The sequence below is a fragment of the Trachypithecus francoisi genome, unplaced genomic scaffold (genome assembly GCF_009764315.1).
Source record: "Trachypithecus francoisi isolate TF-2019V2 unplaced genomic scaffold, Tfra_2.0 Contig01474, whole genome shotgun sequence".
NCBI classification, from domain to species: domain Eukaryota; kingdom Metazoa; phylum Chordata; class Mammalia; order Primates; family Cercopithecidae; genus Trachypithecus; species Trachypithecus francoisi.
In genome coordinates, this window is record NW_022681435.1 from 2,721,032 (window position 1) to 2,740,893 (window position 19,862).

General features: G+C 40.9%; 1 protein-coding gene across 3 annotated transcripts in view; it reads left to right on the plus strand.

Annotated features, from left to right (window-relative positions):
* WDR7 (WD repeat domain 7) overlaps positions 1 to 18,949 on the plus strand; it is a 408,770-nt gene extending 389,821 nt beyond the window's left edge. For all 3 annotated transcript variants that reach the window (XM_033238435.1, XM_033238452.1, XM_033238442.1), the window contains 2 exons: positions 9,952 to 10,056; positions 16,153 to 18,949. In XM_033238435.1, coding sequence (XP_033094326.1) covers positions 9,952 to 10,056; positions 16,153 to 16,356 — 309 coding nt within the window. In that variant the 3' untranslated portion in view covers positions 16,357 to 18,949. The remainder of the gene's footprint in view (positions 1 to 9,951; positions 10,057 to 16,152) is intronic.
* The last annotated feature ends 913 nt before the right edge of the window (positions 18,950 to 19,862 follow it).

The window sequence follows — 19,862 nt, forward strand, 5'->3', positions numbered from 1 at the left end:
AATACCATAAAAAAACTTATTAGGAATGTGAAAATTACAATGATACCTTAGTTTTGAGCATGTATTTTGATTCTCACTATTCCTAGATGAGGGTGTTGTGTGTATATATGTGTATATGCACATGCATGTTGATATATAACCCCCCACAGAAGAAATATTGAAAACTATTGCTTGTGTCATAAGGATTGTCAATACGTAGATATTGAAAAGCTTTAATTCATCAATGTCAGCTTGTCCTCGAATGACATATAAGTAAGTTTTAGTAACTGAAAATGTGCAGTAAACACTGAAGCTATTTTTAAGGAATAAAGAGAGCCTATTTACTTGAGGCATTATATTTTACAATAAAACTGAAGATAGCTCACTTTATTATATTTATCCTTAAATCTGTTTTCCATTAAGATGTTAAAATATATCAAGTCTACTTGTTTTTCCCTCTGAATATATATTATTTTCAATTAGATGGTGATAGAAAATAATTCATTGAATAGTTTCAATACCTTGGCTTGGAAAATGCTAAAACAGGTTGACTTTATAACATAAAGTTGGCATAATGTGAATAAAAAGCATTGCCTCAGCCCTCCATCAAGAAAAGAAATTATAGAGATAAACAACCTGTTTTCAACTCTCAAATCTCTGTTCAAAATCTGTAGAACCACCAAAGAGCAGCATCTAGACTTAACGTGCTTAGACTATAGGAGATAGTACACCCAATAAGAAAAGTTGAGCTCTTTTCAATACTAGAGAGTTTTAGGATTGCATTTACCATGTACTTCCATTTTGGTCGATATTTTTAGTTTTTATATTTTGGGTCCCAAGTGAGAAAGAAACAGGTTCCTAACTCTAATTATCCTTTCTTTAAAAAGTGCTTGTCTATAGTCCTTGTAGGAAGGTATTTCCTCTTTGGGGTACAAACAAGCTGATAGGAGGGTGAAAGCCTTCAGGCACTGAGGACCAGGGAGGGAGGCTGCTGGTGAGAGAGATGGGGCCACCATGTCTGTAATCTGGCCTGGGCGTCTGGGGGAATCAACACAGGTACCTTCCTCCTTCTTAGCCAGTGAAGAAGGCCGGGACAACTCTTTTTTAAGACGTTTAAACTCCTGGAGGTGGGTCAAATAAAAGAGTGTTTCTTCACCCTCACTGTGGCAGTGGGCCAGTGGACCCTGCCTCACCCCACACGGAGGCAAGACTCCCCTGGGAAAATGGGCTTCCTATGTCCCAGGCGGTGCTGTCCTCCCAGCCGTCCTCACAGGGATGGCAGGGCAGGGGAGATTGCCGTGGACCAGGACAGCACCAGGATAGGAAGGGAGGTTGGGTCAATCCAGGGACCTTCCTGTGTATGTGGAAGCCACCTCCATGCCACATGGGGTTGGGAGTCTAGGGGTTCTGTGAGGTCCCCTGAAATTCAGAAGGGTCTGCAAGGTGGGCTGGTTGACTGTTGCCTGTCCAGAACGAGGGGACGGACAGTTCCCCTTGGCAAGCCCCAGCACCACCACAAGCTCTTGCTTCCAAGCAGCCCTGCTGTAGCTGCCTGGGCTGGGGCTGCACCCAGCCTCCAAGCACCACCAGACATCACTCAAGGTCTTTGTTATTTGGTGTGGCAAAGTCACTGATAAGTGTTAGTGTGTAACATACGTAAGACTTTCTCAGCTATAGGAAAGTCAAGCTATGGAGATGGAAGATCCAGCAGTTTCTTTTACCTGGTATCCTGTGAGGCAGCAGACTCTGTCACCAGACCGCCTGGATTCTAACCCACACAAGTTATCGCACCTCCCTGTGCCTCGGTCCCCTCATCTATGAAGTGGGGAATAACATAGTCTGCTTATCTCATTGGGTTGATACATAAAGATTAAGAAGTTTATGTGAAAGTGTCAGGAACAGCACCCGGCATATCATACATGCTACAAAAGTTTCCCTTTTTAGTATACTTTTTGGATTCTCTATAGCAGCAGTCCCCAATCTTTTTGGCAGCAGGGACCAGTTTCGTGGAAGACAAGTTTTCCATGGACCTGAGTGGGATGGATGGTTTTGTGATGAAACTGTTCCTCCTCAGATCATCAGACATTAGTTAGATTCTCATAAGGAGTGCACAACCTAGATTCCTTGCATGCACAGTTCACAATAGGGTTTGCGCACCCATGAGAATCTAATACTGCCACTGACCTGACAGGAGGCAGAGGCTTGCTTACCTGTCACCCACCCTCCTGCTCTGTGGCCTGGTTCCTAATAGGCCACGGGCTGGTACCAGTCCATGGTCCAGGGGTTGAGGACTCTTGTTCTGTGGTATAGCATAATAGTGCATGTTTACCTTTCATGTACAATTTTAACATTTATTTCAAGGATGACAACAGCTGTTTTATACTTGACCCTTGCTAATTCCACTTTTTTGTTTTAAATTAAAGTATTAAGTTATATGATGCAATTTTATCAAGACCCAATGGTGAGACAGAAACTAACCTCTTTAAGCACCCAGGTGATATGATGTGTTGAGAATTAGTAAACTGGAGAAGAGAGAAATAGAAGAGAGTTAATGAGCAATAAATGAATGGGAGTACCTGTTTAATGAAAATAAACAGGGTGCAAAATGAGTACTAATGTCTTCTGGAAAGTGGTAGAAGAGGCTTTAGAGCAGGGGCTAATCATCTGGGTTTTTGTCAGCAGATGCCTCTCGAGATGTTTCTGCACCCTCAAGACTCTGTCCATTGGCTGAGGTGCGCACATCTCACTCTCCTAAAAATAACTGGGAGCACTTCAAATGTCAGCCATCTGCATGCCAACAGCTGTACAAGTTTTTTCTTTTCAAGGTGATCATCAGCCACAATTGCCATTTTCTGATAAAATAAGCATATGCTGGCCAGGCTGCATAGTGTCATGAGAAACTGTAGTGACATCTGATCTCCTAATACCAGTATTCAGTCTGGTTTGATATTCCACATCTTGGTCGGGTACAGTGGCTCACGCCTATAATCTCAGCACTTTGAGAGGCCAAGGCAGGTGGATCACTTGGGGTCAGGAGTTCGAGACCAGCCTGGCCAACATGGGGAAACCCTGTTTCCACTAAAAATACAAAAATTAGCCAGGCATCATGGCACGCATCTGTAATCCCAGCTATTTGGAAGGTTGAGGCAGGAGAATCACTTGAACCTTGGAGGTGGAGGTCGCAGTGAGCCGAGATTGTGCCATTGCACTCTGCATTCCAGCCTGGGTGACAGAGTAAGACTCCATGGAAGGAAGGGAGGGAGGGAGGGAGGGAGGGAGGGAGGGAGGGAAGGAAGGAAGGAAAGGAAAAGAAAGGAGAAGGGGGAGGGAAGGGAGGCAAAAAAAGAAATTCCGTATCTTGAGGCCAGGTGCTCACACCTGTAGTCCCAGCACTTTGGGAGGCTGAGGCGGGTGGATCACCTGAGGTCAGGAGTTCGAGAGCAGCCTGACCAACATGGAGAAACCCCATCACTACTAAAAATACAAAAAATTAGCCAGGTGGTTGGTAGGTGCCTGTAATCCCAGCTACTCAGGAGGCTGAGGGAGAAGAATTGCTTGAACCTGGGAGGCGAAGGTTGCAGTGAGCCGAGACCATGCCATTCCGCTCAGCCTGGGCAACAAGAGTGAAACCCTGTCTCAAAAAAAAAAGAAACTCCACATCATGAGATGTCGTTGAATAAGGTGACCTCTAAGATACCATCCAACTCTAAGATGTCTTGATTGGAAAGCTTGGAGAGAGTTTAAGGAAAAGCCTCTGAAATTATTAAGAAGTTGAGAAATAAGACCCAAAAGGAAAGGTTATAGTTACTGGGATTTTTTTTTTAATCCTAAAAACAAAAATTAAGTAAAAGATGGGGCAGATTGCTGCAACAGCCCTCGAGCCTTTTAAAAGGCTGTCACACTAAGATTGGTCACCAGCTGTTCTCCATCTCTACTGAGGCCAGGACCAGAGGAAGCAAGCTTCAACTGCAGTGTTTTGGATTTTGATATAAGGAAAAATTTCCTGAAAGCACACATTGTTAAACACTGAAAAGGGTCCTCAGGGGAGATTTGGGAATCTTTCTCTGGAGCTATTTGAAAACAGAATAGATTTTCATCTGTCTGACCTGCTTCACCATAGCCCTGTCCACAAACAGGACAGAATGGGTGACTTCAGTGTTCTTGGCAGCACCATGTGGTCTTAAGAGCCTATGCACAAAGAGACTTGAGAAGGCTTAGTTCATCGTGATAATTAAATTGGACTTGAGCCTTCTAGTTGGCCATAGATGAGATTATCTATCTTTTAATGGTGTTATTATCTGCCTAAATTATTTGTTGAATCTATAATTTGTTTCTTTGAGTAGATGAACCTTAAATATCTAATAAAATTTTCAGAAATTGATTGCTTGGGAGAAAAGAAGGGGGGATTTTTTTTCCTTGAACATAATTAATTCTTAACTTTTGAACTCTTTTGAAATGGCTCTTTTTTGATGAGCCTTTCCCTTGCCTAACAGAGCTGTCAGTCAGAGCGATGTCTTTGTCTTCTCTCTGCCTTGAGCAGTTACCTCCCTGCCAGCCAGCCATGAAATCTACAGGCTCCCGTATTGGGATGTCAGAAAGACATGCAAATCAGGCCGGGCGCGGTGGCTCAAGCCTGTAATCCCAGCACTTTGGGAGGCCGAGGCGGGCGGATCACGAGGTCAGGAGATCGAGACCCTCCTGGCTAACACGGTGAAACCCCGTCTCTACTAAAAATACAAAAAACTAGTCGGGCGCGGTGGCGGGCGCCTGTAGTCCCAGCTACTCGGAGGCTAAGGCGGGAGAATGGCGGGAACCCGGGAGGCGGAGCTTGCAGTGAGCCGAGATCGCGCCACTGCACTCCAGCCTGGGCGACACAGCGAGACTCCGTCTCAAAAAAAAAAAAAAAAAAAAGAAAGACATGCAAATCAGAGCCTGGTTCCCCCCACTTAGCTGCCATTTTCTGACTTCAGCTGCTATTACTATGTGAGAGATACCAAACATACAATGAGTGCTACAAGCACCCACTGCACCTCACCTGGCATTTCCGGGTATCATTAAGTGGGAGCAGCACTGGGAAGATGTAGGTATTTGCAGGTCTTTGGTATTGCCTCTCCTTTTCAGAGTTCTTCCTCACTGCTGAGGCACTGACTGCCTTGAATTTCTGGCCTGTCTCACCTATTTTCTGCCTCCCTACACACACAGACACTTCATTCAGGCTCACCCTAAAGTCAGGGCATCTGCCATGCTTGTACCTCATGAAAACAAGCTTGTCCTGTTTGCCCTCTGCCAGAGCACATTCTAGGGAAAATGCCTCAGGTGAAGGCATAATGTGTTTTTCGAGATTTCAGAGGCCATGTGCAGCCAACTGGGGAGGACATATTTCGGCTCAGCAGACCTTTCAAGCACCCCTCAAATTGCAACTGCCTGACTTAATCTAAAGTCAGCCACGCTGCTTCCTGAGAAGCCCACAGCCACACGGGCCGCTTCCCTCTCAGCCCCTCAAGACCCTGGGGGCTGTCAAGGTTCAGTCCACGCTCCTGCATTTTTCCAGTTTATGTTAGTAAATGTTATACAAAATACATGGGTCAGTACTTTATGAATCTTTCCCTTGTGCTGGCATTCATGATGGGGAAATCTTACCTACTTTTGGAAATCGTGTTTTCATAATGTATGTTAAAATTAAGAAAATGGTTTAGGTAGGATTTTGTGTTCCCCTTTAAAGAATAAAATGATGAGACCTACAAATAAATATAAGATGTTCTCTTTCGTTTTATTCGACCTCCAAGTGGGTTGGTTTCAAGTCCCAAACTTGTCATTTGGAAGCTGACAGATCATGTGAAGAGCAGTTTTAAAGAGAATATTCTATAAAGTCATGGCTTTTGTTGACACCAAATCATTTTAGAAATTCTCATTTCTGTTTCCTTCTCTGTGCAACTGGGTTAATTATATTTCTTTGCAGAGCACATTGAAAATGTATGTTAAAAACTGTTGGGTGCATTAAGTATTGTTCATTATTCTGCTTCTCAGTTCCTTTCCTTTAATGAGAAAATGGGGTGGGGGTGTTTAACAGTTCAACACTCTATCTCCTGCTAGGAATAATTGTTTGATTTTTTTTAATTGTTCGTAGCACTTCCTGAATTTGATTAATTTCTTTGTATTCCATTTCTGTCTTTTCAAGACAGCAATTTCTTTGACTGAAAATATAACAAGGCATGATACTCATTCGCATATAAAAAGTCTACCAAACCTCTTTTTATGTTGAAACTTGTTGTTTTTTGGAAAATGTTCTTCAAGGTCCAGCATTTGACACCCAAACCATCCAATCTGCTCCATCACAAAGCACTAACAAGTTCTCTGCAATCCTCACAGCTGCATCCCTAATGCCAGAGTAGCAGTTAAAGTCAATTCAGGTGGTGCCTGCACAGATCTTAGAAGTTCAGAGAGTCTGAACAAAAGACAATGGCAACATTTCCATTATAGTGAGGGCTGAAGCACCTCTCAGGCTGAGATTGTAATGAACTCACCAGATGTACCAAGCCATTTAAAACAGCGAACTTCCCTGCACTGCTTGAGCGGTACTTGCTCTTACAAGACAGTAGGTCTGTCTGTCAGCTGCAGTCAGCACTCTGTGGTTTTTCTTTAGGTTGCTTTAAAAAGCCAGCCCTATGGGGCACCTAGCAGCATCATGCTGTGTGTGCACGCGCGCGTGTGTGTGTGTGCGCGCGTGTGTGTGATGCATCATGCTGTGTGTGTGTGTGCCTGTGTGTGTGTGATGTTCTGATCCAAGATGTAGTCCCCCTTTGTCCAAAGAAGACTTTAAAGAAAGTTAAACTCAGTATATGACAGGACTTCAACAAAAGTTAAAACGGAACAGTGATGAGTAAAATGAGTAGGAGGAAGTATTTATTACTCCATGTATAGGATGAGCATAAATTTAGTTCTGAGTTTCCTGGCAGTAAAGCAAACCAGTGTTAGGTTATGTAATTATTGTTACATGATAAAAGAAAGCAACAAATTTATCTGGAAAGACAAACATTTTCCCAGCAGAAAATGCCAGGCTGAACTTATTTCCCAAGATCTTCTATGAGAGCCACTTAAATAACTGCTCAGTGTCTTCAGCTGACATAGAAGTACTCTTCACATGGATGTTTTAAATACTCGCCAGAGGAAGACAAAAAATGGAATATTTAGAGAATAATGTTCTGAAGGAGCAAATATGGTCCCAGTGAGTCTGTTTTACTACTTTTACAACAAGCCAACAGCTGGCCTCCAAGAAAGGGGTGTGAATGTGTCCATTGGGTTGTAACATCCTTTGGACCTGCTGGTTTATAGCCGGCTCGTTGTTGCGTTCTCTAACTTACTGAAGCAACCTTCTGGTTGCTGATTAAGGAAGGATGCTAATCTGGAGGAGGAAGGCTTGGCATTCTGTTTTGAAATTGAGGAGCCCAGTCTCCAGAAGGAGGTTCAATCCACCTCTACACAGAGTCGGGCTTTGAGGGCTTTCAAGAAGGGCCAGTTTTTCTTAGAAGAAAAGTCTACCCACAGTTTTAGATGTATATTGGGATCCCAGAGCAAGGAAGAAACTTTGAATTTTGAATCAAATATTTGTAATAGAAAGTTTGCATTAAATGCCAGGAGGGACCAGGCAGGAAATAAGTGAGCTGGGCAGCCTGGTACACAGGTCTTCTTTTGTGTCAGTGCTGGGCTGGTGAAGTGAAGAGCACATGGTCAGGCTGAGGTGCTCACCACCACTCAGCCCTGGCTGATGCTGCCACATATGAACAGAGGCCCAGTATTGCCCGATCCTCCAGTTTTTCAGGAGAGGCTGGAAATCTTGATTTTACGTAACATCTGATCAATTAGAAAGATGGGCTGAAAAAAATTCCGTTTTTTGCTCTTTTGCAGGCCAAACCAAACACATCTATTATCTAATTTCAGCTTAAGGGTTTTGAGTTTGCAGCCTCTAAGTCAAGGCCTTACTGTCCGACTGTCTTTACCATAAAGTGGCCTCAGATTGGCCCAATAGAATTTCAGGGTTTTAGCAGAACTGAATCTTGATTTTAAAAAACGGTTAAAAATGCTTTCCCAATGCGCTGATTAAACTGACCTAGTAAGTGGGAATGACCACTTTTTCTGATTTAATTGGTTAAAGGCTTTTTTCCTGCTTAAGTGATTCTCATTCCAGAATAGTTGATGTTAAGCTGGTTTCTTGCAATAATTATTCAGCAAGTGCACTCCATTTCTTAAATTAGTACATTTATGGGCCAGCATCATGAGTAATCACATCTATTTAATCAAATGCCACAGTCTGAAGTCTGTGTTTATAGGCAACCTGGTATGCTACATAATGCTGATTCTGAGGTGTGTGATTAAGGCATAGTTTTGGAGAAGTGTTCATTTAATGGTGTACTCAAGTGATTGAGTTATATGACTGGTTATATGTGTCTGGTCATCTGTAAGCAAGCAGGAGTAACAAAAATATTAAAAGTATTGAATTGTTTTATGCCATGCATTGTGCAGAACACTATGTATTACCTCATTTAACCTTTACAAAGCTCTAGATATTATCATTATCATCATCATCGTTCCTACTTTACAAACATGGGTACTCTGAGATGTTAAGTGCCTTCAATAACAGGCCTTAGGTTCCACAGTTAGTACGTAGTGGAGATCATATGCACATCCAGGAAGTCTGGCTCACATCGGTGCTCTCTCCCTACCCAGAGCCCAGTTCTGTACCAACATAACTTTTTTTTTGAGTGTTAGAAAACAAGTGTTATTTGGGGACACCACAGTCCCTTGAAAGTCTAATGACAAAAAAGGACAGAATGCAAAGGCAGCAAGGAATGTGCTTGTGTCTCTACCCCTGTTTTCCCTCTTCTTCCTCATCTTAGGCATTCAGATATGTAGTATGAAAAAATCTTCCGAAATGTACAGTACCTATGGGCCGAATCACATAACAAGCCTGATGCTCCCACTGAGACTCAGGGCTCACAATTCTTTATCAAAAATGACGACTGGAAGCAAACCTGTCCTGAATTTTCTTAGTTTAGGGGCACATATTTCCTATTCCTTTCTAGACAAAGGGAGGAGACCAACCTGCAGCTTGTAAGCCGGACTGAATATTGGTTAATGTAGCAGAGGTATGCTTTTTAATAGTTGAGTGCAGGGAGATTAATACAGTATTATGCTAATTTGCTTAGTATCCAGTGTCTTCTGTAATTATTAATATCATCAGACTTGAGTACTGTTTTTATTAAGAGGGACCTTCTATCAAAGACCTAGTCTAAAATACAACTTCCTTTTTATTATTCATGGTTAAATCAATGATCGCTATTTGGCAGAGGTTCAAAACTATCCCTGTTAACTTGTTTTTAATGGTATTTGATTTATGTGTGTGCCCAAACCTCCCACATGTGTGTGGATGTATATTTACTAATTGCAGCTATATGCATTTAAATACAGTGTTATTGGTAGAAAATGAAGCATAAAGCATGAGCAGTGTATAATTATTAAGGAGATGAAATTATAGCCTTTAACTCCTTCCAGAACAGGGATTTTATACCACAGCTTTGATTGTTTTATTTCAGATGAGCAAAGTTCCTGGATACTTTTGGTGATCAGTTTCTTACCTTTCTAATTAATTGTAAAATTCTTCCCTGTGGTGAACATAAATGAATTAGCACATTGGTTTGCCTATTAACATATGGTTTTTCTTTGGGCTCATGCTGCCCTCCCAACTAGGAGGCAGGTGGTAGACACCTCAGAACAAGATTGAAGCCCTTGGAGAGTTCCCTCAATGAGACAATGTCGGTTGCTTGGCTTACTTTTCTAAGCTGACTTAAAAAACAAAGAAGACAACAGCATCTAATACCCGTGACGTAGCTTATTCAACATTGAATGCATTTGTGTGTATACTTGTAATTGTCCTGTGGAATGCTTACCATTCATGATATCTGAATTTTATTTTAGACAATCCATGGACACAAGGGACCAATCACTGCAGTGGCTTTTGCTCCTGATGGAAGATACCTTGCCACCTACTCAAACACTGACAGCCACATTTCTTTTTGGCAGGTAAGGGTAGATGCTCCAGTGTCTTAAAGCATATACTGCGTGATCTGGCTTTGGTAGTAAGCCTTCCTGTTGAGCCCACCTGCCGGCCCTCCTTCCTGTCCTCCCTGCCTCCTTGCAGCAAACATCCAGTCTGTATTGATTGCTGATGATGTGCCAGGCACTGGCATGCAGGGTGCTGAGAATACAATTAGCCATCTGGAGAGAGGGGCATCTGCTCTCACGGAGCTTGCAGTCTGAAGTAGACATACATAAATAAGCAAGCAGTTATGGTCCCAGGGGAGCCTGAGAATAAGGTTGTGGGAAGGCTTTTCAGAGGAAGTGACACCTAAGCTGAGGCTTGAGTGATGTGGAAGAAGGGCTGGGTGTTCAGGGTTGTTCAGGAAGTGTGAGTGGTTAAGAAGGGGACACAGGTGCACGAGTTGCCGTGAGCAAGGGCTGGTGTGTTTGAGGGCCTGGCCCGAGAGGAATCAGGCAGGAGAAGCCTCGCTGGCTCCACCTATGCATTTACACAAGGTCCCTGCGTCTGTGACTCTAACAGGGCGCAGGGCATAGGATAATAAGGTGTTTTCCTAGTGTTCACCTCATGTCCCTTTTATACTTATCTCATTTTTCTTTGCATTCTGAATTTCCCACATAATACTCATAATTCTCAAACTGTTCAAAACATTTCTTAAGATCTCAAATAGTCTTTGGTAAGCAGTTCATGAGAATGCCCATGTTTAATTCTGAATAAAATGAACACTAATTTTGAGAAACTAATTTTGGCAATAGAATATGTTTTCTCCTCACTGCTTAATTGCTGTCCCATCTTCTTTTTAATTGCCTTACTCTTTTAGTCCCGAAAATTACCAAGAAGTTAAACATTACCTAAACACCCCCAAAAAAGTTAATTGAAAATTTTGTTGTTTTCTTTATTTTCTTAGGATGCCAGTATGTTTTATGAGATTCAATTTATTGCTTTGAAAACTAAAACAAAACAAAATAAAAGTTTAAACAAGGCTTCAGCAAAAAATCAATAGGTAATAAAATGTAAAATGGGTACAATAAATTACTTAATTAACAACATGCTATTAAAGCATGACAACTTCAAAATCCGTCACAGACTTCTTCTACTTTTATCTAATTTAGTTTTCCAGTTTATTTTCTCATTAGCCTTTCTTCCAAAATATGTCTCCAACATCTTAATTCGCTCATATTAAACTCTCTTTATCAGAGATCTCACCCAGCCCTCATTTCCCAGTGAATAACCACAGCACTGGTGTTTTCCTCTCCTGAAATTCCACAGTGATTCCGTTAGGTGTCCAGAAACTGGGCTTTTGCAGCAGTGCTTCTTTAAGGAGTTTACCTGCTGATTTTTTGTCCCCTCCCTACTGATGTCTAACTCAGTGGCCTCTATTACGTCAGCTGTACCTTGATACAAATTTTCTTTTATTTCCTGTTCTCTTGGGATCTTGGAGGAATATTTATATAAAGCTCCACTTATTCCACATTTACTGGGTGTCTGAGAGATAGGTACTGACTGGCCTGTGCATTAGAGACACAGAGATCAGTAAGTCATGGGTCCATGCTTGCCAGAAACCTGTGTTCTGTCCAGGGTTTCTTCTTTGGAATAAACAAACAAAACACCTCTTTTTTCCAACTTTCTTTCTGCTAAGAAAACGTAATTTGTTATATAAGAAATACCTCACATATTAGCCAGATTTGAAACTTTTTCCAGTATTTTCAGGAGTATTTTAAATGGAATTTTCTAAATGGTAAATTATCTTTTTCCCCTTCGATCTTCAAGGTTTTATTTGGATATGTTCATCCCTTCATTGAATATTTTTCTATTTATATCAAAATTACTGCCCAGGTCACTGATGGGATTATGGGTAACATCCGTTTCACTTAGAGATCAAGCTGGTGTATTGGATGGCATCCTTTTCCGTTTCACTTACAGATCAAGCTCATTTATTAGATGGCTTCCTTTTCAGATAACATCTTTTCGTCTTCCAGTTCCTCTCTGAAGCCTCCTGCTGTTGACTCTGGGCTTTGCCAAGCACACTCACATCTGTGTGCCTGGACACGTGGCTTTGCACACAGTGGGGCTGCAGCACATGTCCTTAGTCCAGAAGCTCACCTACTACTCCAAGGGCTGCTTCCTGTTAAACTCTGCACATGCCAGAGCCGAAGCAGCCCAGCAACACCCAGGTCATTCTTGCCTCTAAAACCAGGTCGGAATTTAAAATACAGCCCATTTCTTGATGTTTATGTTATACCAAACTCAGACATGAAATTTTAATGGAAGACACAAAAGCAAGTCCTTTCAGCTTCTCGGGAAAATGCAGTGAAATCTCTTCTAGAAGTAGAAGTATAGTTGTCTTATTTGAATTAAAAAGAGTTCAAAAAACAGTATTAGATCTACTGCTGCTCTCCCCAAATGGACTTTGCTGATTTATTTAGATGCATGTTTCGTTGTAATGATGTAGGAGAATACTTTTATATTATTCCAGTAAGTGTACTGTAATATATTTTGAAAACTTAATGAAGTCTTATTAATACAGAACCTTACTAAAGCTATCAGCTATTAAAATCTTTGCTGAAAAATGAGTGTTAATGAGAAATATTGGTTGGATAATTACTCAAGTGAGACTTAGTAAGGTCTGTGTCCTGCATTACTTACGTTGGGAATAGCATTAAAACATTTCGTGTTGTGATGAATTATATCTGTGTTTCTGTGTGTTGAGAAAATAATCTTCACAGAACCAGTTTTGTGAAGCATTTATTTTTGACGGGAATAAAAAAGCCAAAGTTACATTTGAGTGAATTTACATTCTCATCTGTCAAATGATGTAATTTGGCAGTCATTCAAGCCCTTTGATTTTCTAACCCCACCTGATTTGAATATTTCACTTCTCTGTATCCATTGGTATTTGAGGAAGAGGAGGAGTTTGGTAATGAAATACAGTCACAATTCTCTCACCCAAATCTTACCACCACTGCCCAGCAAATATCCTGTTTCAGAAATGCTGATAATAAGTTAGGTAGATACTAGTTTCATTTATTTTAATTTACTCCATTGTATAGTAGAATACTGTTCAGCCATTGAAAAGGAATAATGTAAATCTGTAGTCATTAACAAGAGAAGATTGCCATCAACATTTTGTTGAACAGAAAAGCAAATTCTGAAACTACATGTTAATATAAGCTTGTTCATATAAAATTTATTAAATCTGCTTATCTTCATCTTTATGTACCTGTGGAGGTCTGGAAGGTTGTTTACCAACATTTTAACAGGGACTGTCTTTGGGAAAAGATATTTCAGGAGTTTTTTGCTTTCCTTTTTGTACTTTTCTTTATTATTTGAATTTTCCATAATGAGTATTTACTATTTTGCAATCAGGAAAAAGTAAATGTTACCAAATCTCATAATTCCACATAGTTTGCATTCATTCAAGGCTCAAGATGTCCTTACCTGAGCATCATTTGTCGCTGTCGCTGGTCAAGAAAACATTAATATTGAATAACAAAATTGTTAGTTGTTTCAGAGAGAGTCATTTGCCTGAGTTTATTGGAAAAACTAATACCCTTCCTATAATACTTCAGATTCATGCCAAATTTGAAGAGGTCATAGGAAAAGGATGATCTTGAGCAATCAATTTTAGTGAACATGGGGGTCTTTACTGTTCCACATGTATGCAACTATAACAGTTATGTTCCGTATAGAATTTCACGTATCCCTATTCTCAGGCAGGAAGGCTATTTGATCCGACCAAAGGCATTTATCAAAGTAGGGATGGCTCAGGTTATAAGAGGAACCCAGTTGTAATGGCCTTTTCTAAAATCTTTACATCTAGAGTATTCCCATGAGATATCCTCTCCCTTTTCATGTTTAGCTCTCAACCCATTTTTTGTTCCTGGCTAAATTTGAAGAGGGGAATTAAAAATAAGGAAGTGTCTGAGCATTATATGCCCCTTGCCTTTTGAGTTACCAGCAGAAGTCAAGCTTCGTACATATATTCATAGAAAATCTATAAAGAATGAAAAATACCTTGTAGTTATTTATCAACTGAGAAATTAGATTTTTTTCTAAAACGCACTATGCCTGTTGAGGCCAGTTAATGTTAACCAGCAATCTTCTGGGTCATTTGGATCTATCAAGTCAAGCTCACCATCATTATTTATATTTTAACTATTTGGGAACTTCCAAGAAAGCAATGAGGCATTGATTTTTATCCTTTGTGAAGTTTTTGGGAAAAGGAGAGAAGGAAGCAAAGAAACAGGCTTCTGAAAGGATGACAGTAAGGAACTGCCTGGCTGGAAACAGGAACCAAACTTTAACAGAAAGAGTTAACAATAACCATACATTTGGTTTTAAAATGTGACCTCGTACACTAGTGATTTTTTTTTCACCTCTGTGTTGTGTTTGGCACTATTATTAATGCAGGAAAATCAGTAACATTAGTCATCTTAAAAGGGTTATTACTCAAGATGATTTAAATTGTGAAAATGTCAGTGGAGCCTGCACGCACTCTGCTAGAGATGCCATGATTTACGCCCTCTGACACCATCCTGCTGCTGAGAAGGGCTAGAAAAAGGAATGGCTTGTGTTTTGCAGTGATCCACATGCAGAGGATGATGTCAGTGATAACACATCTTAAATGTCCTAGGATTTGCCAGAGTTTCATGGATCCACCATTGGTAGATGTTGGATCATAATCTGCATGCTTCATGCAAATTTCTAGAAATCTTACACATTGAGATGGAGGTTATACTGGAGAGAAGCATTGGAAATGAAAATTAGTACAAAGAAAAAGTATTATTTCTGAGACTTCTTTCCAGATTTTCAGTATTCTTTCCATGTGATATTATAATAGCACACATGATGCGAATATATTTTAAGTAATACTTAGAATCTAAAGAAATCTTCAGACTCAGTTGCTTAGGAAACAGTTCACGTAGACAACTACCATCAATATTTAGTACTTCAACCTGAATGCATAGTTGTTCATGATTCATAATTTCCATGTTATTTTTCATTTATGTGAATGGATTAAGAAAAGCTAAAATTTAAATCCTGAAAAACTGCCAAAAAGCAGAAATCATCAATTGATAAAAAGGTATTGTCAATAAAATATTAAGAGCAGACTCTCCTTAGTATAATAGCAAAACAGTAAAGCACAGACATAGTGTTGAGATGAAATTGATTCTGGTTCTGCACTTTATAATAAGCAAGAGCTTCCCAGAAAGCGAGTTTTTAAAAAGCAAGTAAGGAGTGAAGGTATTAGTAGGTGGGAAATGGGGGTGGAAGGGAATCTTGAGCTTTATTTGATCCAGTAAACTGTCACTCTGTCTGCTGCTTAACCTTGCTTCCTTTTCTTGAACTAATTACAAATCCCAAAACTTGTCTCCGCTGACTCATCCATCAGGGAATGCAGTTAGCATTGTGGTAAAGAACATGAAAGTCTTCAGTTTTAAATATCCACAATGTCCAAATGCCTGTGTTGTTTAAATGAACCATTTTATTAAGAGCTATAATTTAGCTCTCTTCCTAAAGATCCATGGACTCTCCTGTTGTCAGGTTCTACCCCCATGAAATTCCTCTAGAGTTCTGCATTTACTGTAGCAGCATCAGAACAGTTCCAAGCACACCGAAAGGAACTTTTGAGTGGTTAAGAACAAGCTCAGGGCCGGGCGCGGTGGCTCAAGCCTGTAATCCCAGCACTTTGGGAGGCTGAGACGGGCGGATCATGAGGTCAGGAGATCGAGACCATCCTGGCTAATACAGTGAAACCCCGTCTCTACTAAAAAATACAAAAAACTAGCCGGGCGAGATGGCGGGCGCCTGTAGTCCCAGCTACTCGGGAGGCTGAGGCAGGAGAATGGCGTAAACCCGGGGGGCCGAGCTTGCAGTGAGCTGAGATCCGGCCATTGCACTCCAGCCTGGGCGACAGAGTGAGACTCCGTCTCAAAAAAAAAAAAAAAAAAGAACAAGCTCAGGTGAAGGAGAATAACCATGATGGAGGAGAAAGTGGCCAGAAGAGATCGACCCAATCTCTGTGATAGGGAAAGGGAGAGGGCTGTTCAGGTGACACATGTGCTCTCCTGTCCCTCCAGATGAACACCTCACTGCTGGGAAGCATCGGCATGCTGAACTCGGCACCTCAGCTGCGCTGCATTAAAACCTACCAGGTGCCGCCTGTGCAGCCCGCGTCCCCCGGCTCCCACAACTCCCTCAAGCTGGCCCGGCTCATCTGGACTTCCAACCGCAACGTCATCCTCATGGCCCATGATGGGAAGGAGCACCGCTTCATGGTCTAATGCTGCTGCCTGCCGCCGTGACTGCGTTTTAGTTCTCTAAATTCTCCAAGCCGATGTTGCTCTGTCCTTCCTCCCACCAGATTGTTCCCAGGGGCCTGCCCACCCCAGTGCCGTCCAGGGGTGCGGCCAGGTCTTGTCACTTGTGCATGCTTCTCAGGGGAGACCCCGCTAGTGCCATCTGTCGATTCAGAGGCACGCACATACGCTCCGCAGGATGTGGCCATCCTGTCACCAGGTAGTTTTTCCCTGCCAGAGATGGGAGCCGAAAGCCAGCGGTTCTTGGGAACGCTCTTGTTGCTTGGTGCACCAGAAGCACAAAAATCAATAAACACTGTGATTGCACTCCCAGCCCAGATCAGTGTTTTAGTCATCTCAACCCCACCTCTGAAGTGCTGCTTGAATCTGGCCGTTCTGACCCTGGGTGTTGAGGTCATGTGGTGTAGTCCTCATGGTTGAAATGATTGCCCTTTGAATTTCCTAAAATATTGTTTACCAAAAAGATTCTGTGTTTACATGTTCTTTTATTCTGGTGAGTGCTAGGAAATTACTCAATCCAATTTCCTAGGGTTTAGCTACCACCTTCTTTATCAACAGCTAACCAGTTTGAGATGCATGAGAAATTATATACACACACAAAAATATTTTTCTTGTAGAAAATAGTTTTCCAGACACTTAGCCTTCCGAAGTGCTCATCTCTTGCTTAAATGATAGTGTATTTAGTAGTTTAAAATAAAAATAATCACTCCTTATGATCTAGTTAATGTAATTATCCAGTCACTGTAACTAATCTCTTGAAGGGACTTTTGTGATAAAGAGCCAAGTTCGGAAGCATAGCGTGTACCGGAAATGAAGACTCCCCTATCCACTGCTACAGATCCTGTTGAAGAAAGAGCTTACCCCTTTCCCCCGGAAACCTCACAATCCTGTAGTTCCCATATGTGTGGCAAATGTCAGTTATGAAATTATTATAATTCAGCCTTCAAACTACTACTGATCAACTAAAGGAAAGCTAATAAGGTATTTCTTTTAAACAAGTATTCTGGAAAAGTAATAACTATGGCACAAATGTTCAGGAGTGTATATAACAATGTGTGGGCTCTCAGTTAATTTATTTGAGCAGACATTGCAATGAGGGTATTCATTATGCTTCTAAGTAAGCTTTAACTGTATCACTTTCTTCTTACATCAGATTGTCTGGTTCTAGCTCATAATAATGAAATAATAGAATAATATTTTGTATGAACTGTTTCTAACAAACCTTGATCTGTATATATTTGTGGGAGGTTGTTTGGTTGCCTAATTGTTGATTGGTCGGTTCGTTGGGCAAAATCATTTATTAAATGCAAAAATAGAAAATTACTTGTTAAATTCAGAGAAAATATGTGAAGTTTACAAAGGAACCAAAATGATAATGAAATAATTTAGTCTTAAAAGTTTAGGTTGTAAGAGTTTATCTAATATACAGAAATGTAGGATCAAGGTCTAGGAACAAACATTGGTTATTTCACTGAAACAGATTTTTAAAGAACATATTAAGAAATTAAGACCACTAGAACATCTCTTTCATATTGATATGATGTTATTCCCATTGATGGCAAATCTATACTGTTCCTTGGTTTTAGAGTTGGGTATTCTTTCAAAAGTGAATTTAGGCACATGCATGTACATTGTATTTATAAAGATTATATATGTAGTTTCCAAGGAAGAAACAAAGACCTATACAGTGTAGACTTTATTTGTTTGGTGAACGTGCTGTTGTGTTTGGTATAGCTAGAGAAATGTAAGGTAAACTAAAAGGCTCACTTTGTTTTCCAGTGGGCCCACAGTCTTCTCTATACCCAACATATGTTTACTTTATGAACTTAAATGGAAATAATTTATTGTAGACTACATCTCTATTTGGAATGATGAGGTAAATGTATACCTTAGCATTTTGTTTAACAAAAATGTTCTGTGTATCAAGAAAGAGGTGTGGGAGCGGTAGGCAGCCTGCCACCAACACACAGATGGCTCCCACCACTACGAAGGTTGAGAGCAAAGCCAGGTGGCCCAGAGGAGCAACAGCCCTGGGCCACGAGTGTGGGTCGGCCTTTCAAGTGTTCTGTATGCACAGACAACCAAGGCCAGGAGAAAACTATGGCTGCAAAACCCTGGGGTGGATGATGTTTGATGATTAGATGGTCATCTCTAACTACTAAATATCTGCATTCTTATTAACATAAATCTCTCCTTGGCTATTTTAATAGCCACAGTCCCAAACTTCATCCCAGCTTAGATTTCTCAGCACTGAGGTCAACTCTGCAGTTTCATCCCAGCGTACACCTTTAATGTTTTATTGATTTCATTGGCACTGTATTTGGACCTGTCCTTGTGTATGTAGAGACATATGTGGCTTCATTGGTAATTTACAAGCAAAAGATGACATGACGTGACACCTGTATGAAAATGTGATGATTGAACTCCCTGTGTATAGTGAGTGAATTAAAATGTCTGCCTCTCCAGACATTTCTTAATGATTCCACTTAATAGATTCTATGTATGCTGAATGTTCCTGTGTACATATGTGTGTTAAATAAAACAATTGTATTGAAAACTGTTTTTCTCACATTATTACCTTTTCCAGTGTTCACTCATCTTAAACACCCTCAGTGGAAATCCGTATGCTCCCCTCGCCCTGCTGCCTCTAATCATTCATTTCCCTGGAGAGCTGGCTTGGGAAAGGCAACTTATTCCCAGAGGACAGTAGAGTAGAAGTACAGAGAGAAACTCTCCCTCCAGAAACTCAATGGCACCCTCTGTGGTTTGGGCAAGGGAGTTGCATGCCTGTTGCTTTATCTCCACCCTACATGCTCCCAAATGACTGTTAATGGCACCAAATCATATCTTGTCAGATTGGATGGCATGGGTTGGCTGCCTCTTGGGAGCTAAGCTGAGATCATTAAGTTCACTGCATTTCATACTCAGTTTGGAGTTGAATGTGAATCCCTGAGGTAAAGGGTATAATTGGTTTTCAGAAAAATCAAGAATAATAAAGTAGGTCCTTTTTGCTCATAGAGGGCTATGTGTAAGTAGTGAATGTACTTCTTTTCTCTTAATTATTTCAGATAAGAACACAAAAGCTTGAATTGAGTCAATCATCATGTAACAGTATAATTTTCTATAAGAATTTGATGAACATTTCAGGACTGGTCTGAGGCATCTTTGGCCCTATCAAATGCCCACTATGGGCCCCAGGAAATGTTTTAACATCTCGGGACTTAAATGCATTCTTATAGGGAAAATAGGGGCAGTAACAGTTCTGTATGATCAGTGATCACATAAACTGATCAAATGTGGAAAGGGCGTGACATTAATAGGAAGGTAAAGCCAAGCAGTGCTGGGTGAACTTTCACCTTTCACCCCTTCGGCTGACTGACAGAGCTGAGTGTTGAAGAAAATCAATACTTTGGAGCCAGGAGGGAAATATTTCCACCCTCTAACTAGAGAATGTATTTTGACAAGGCCAA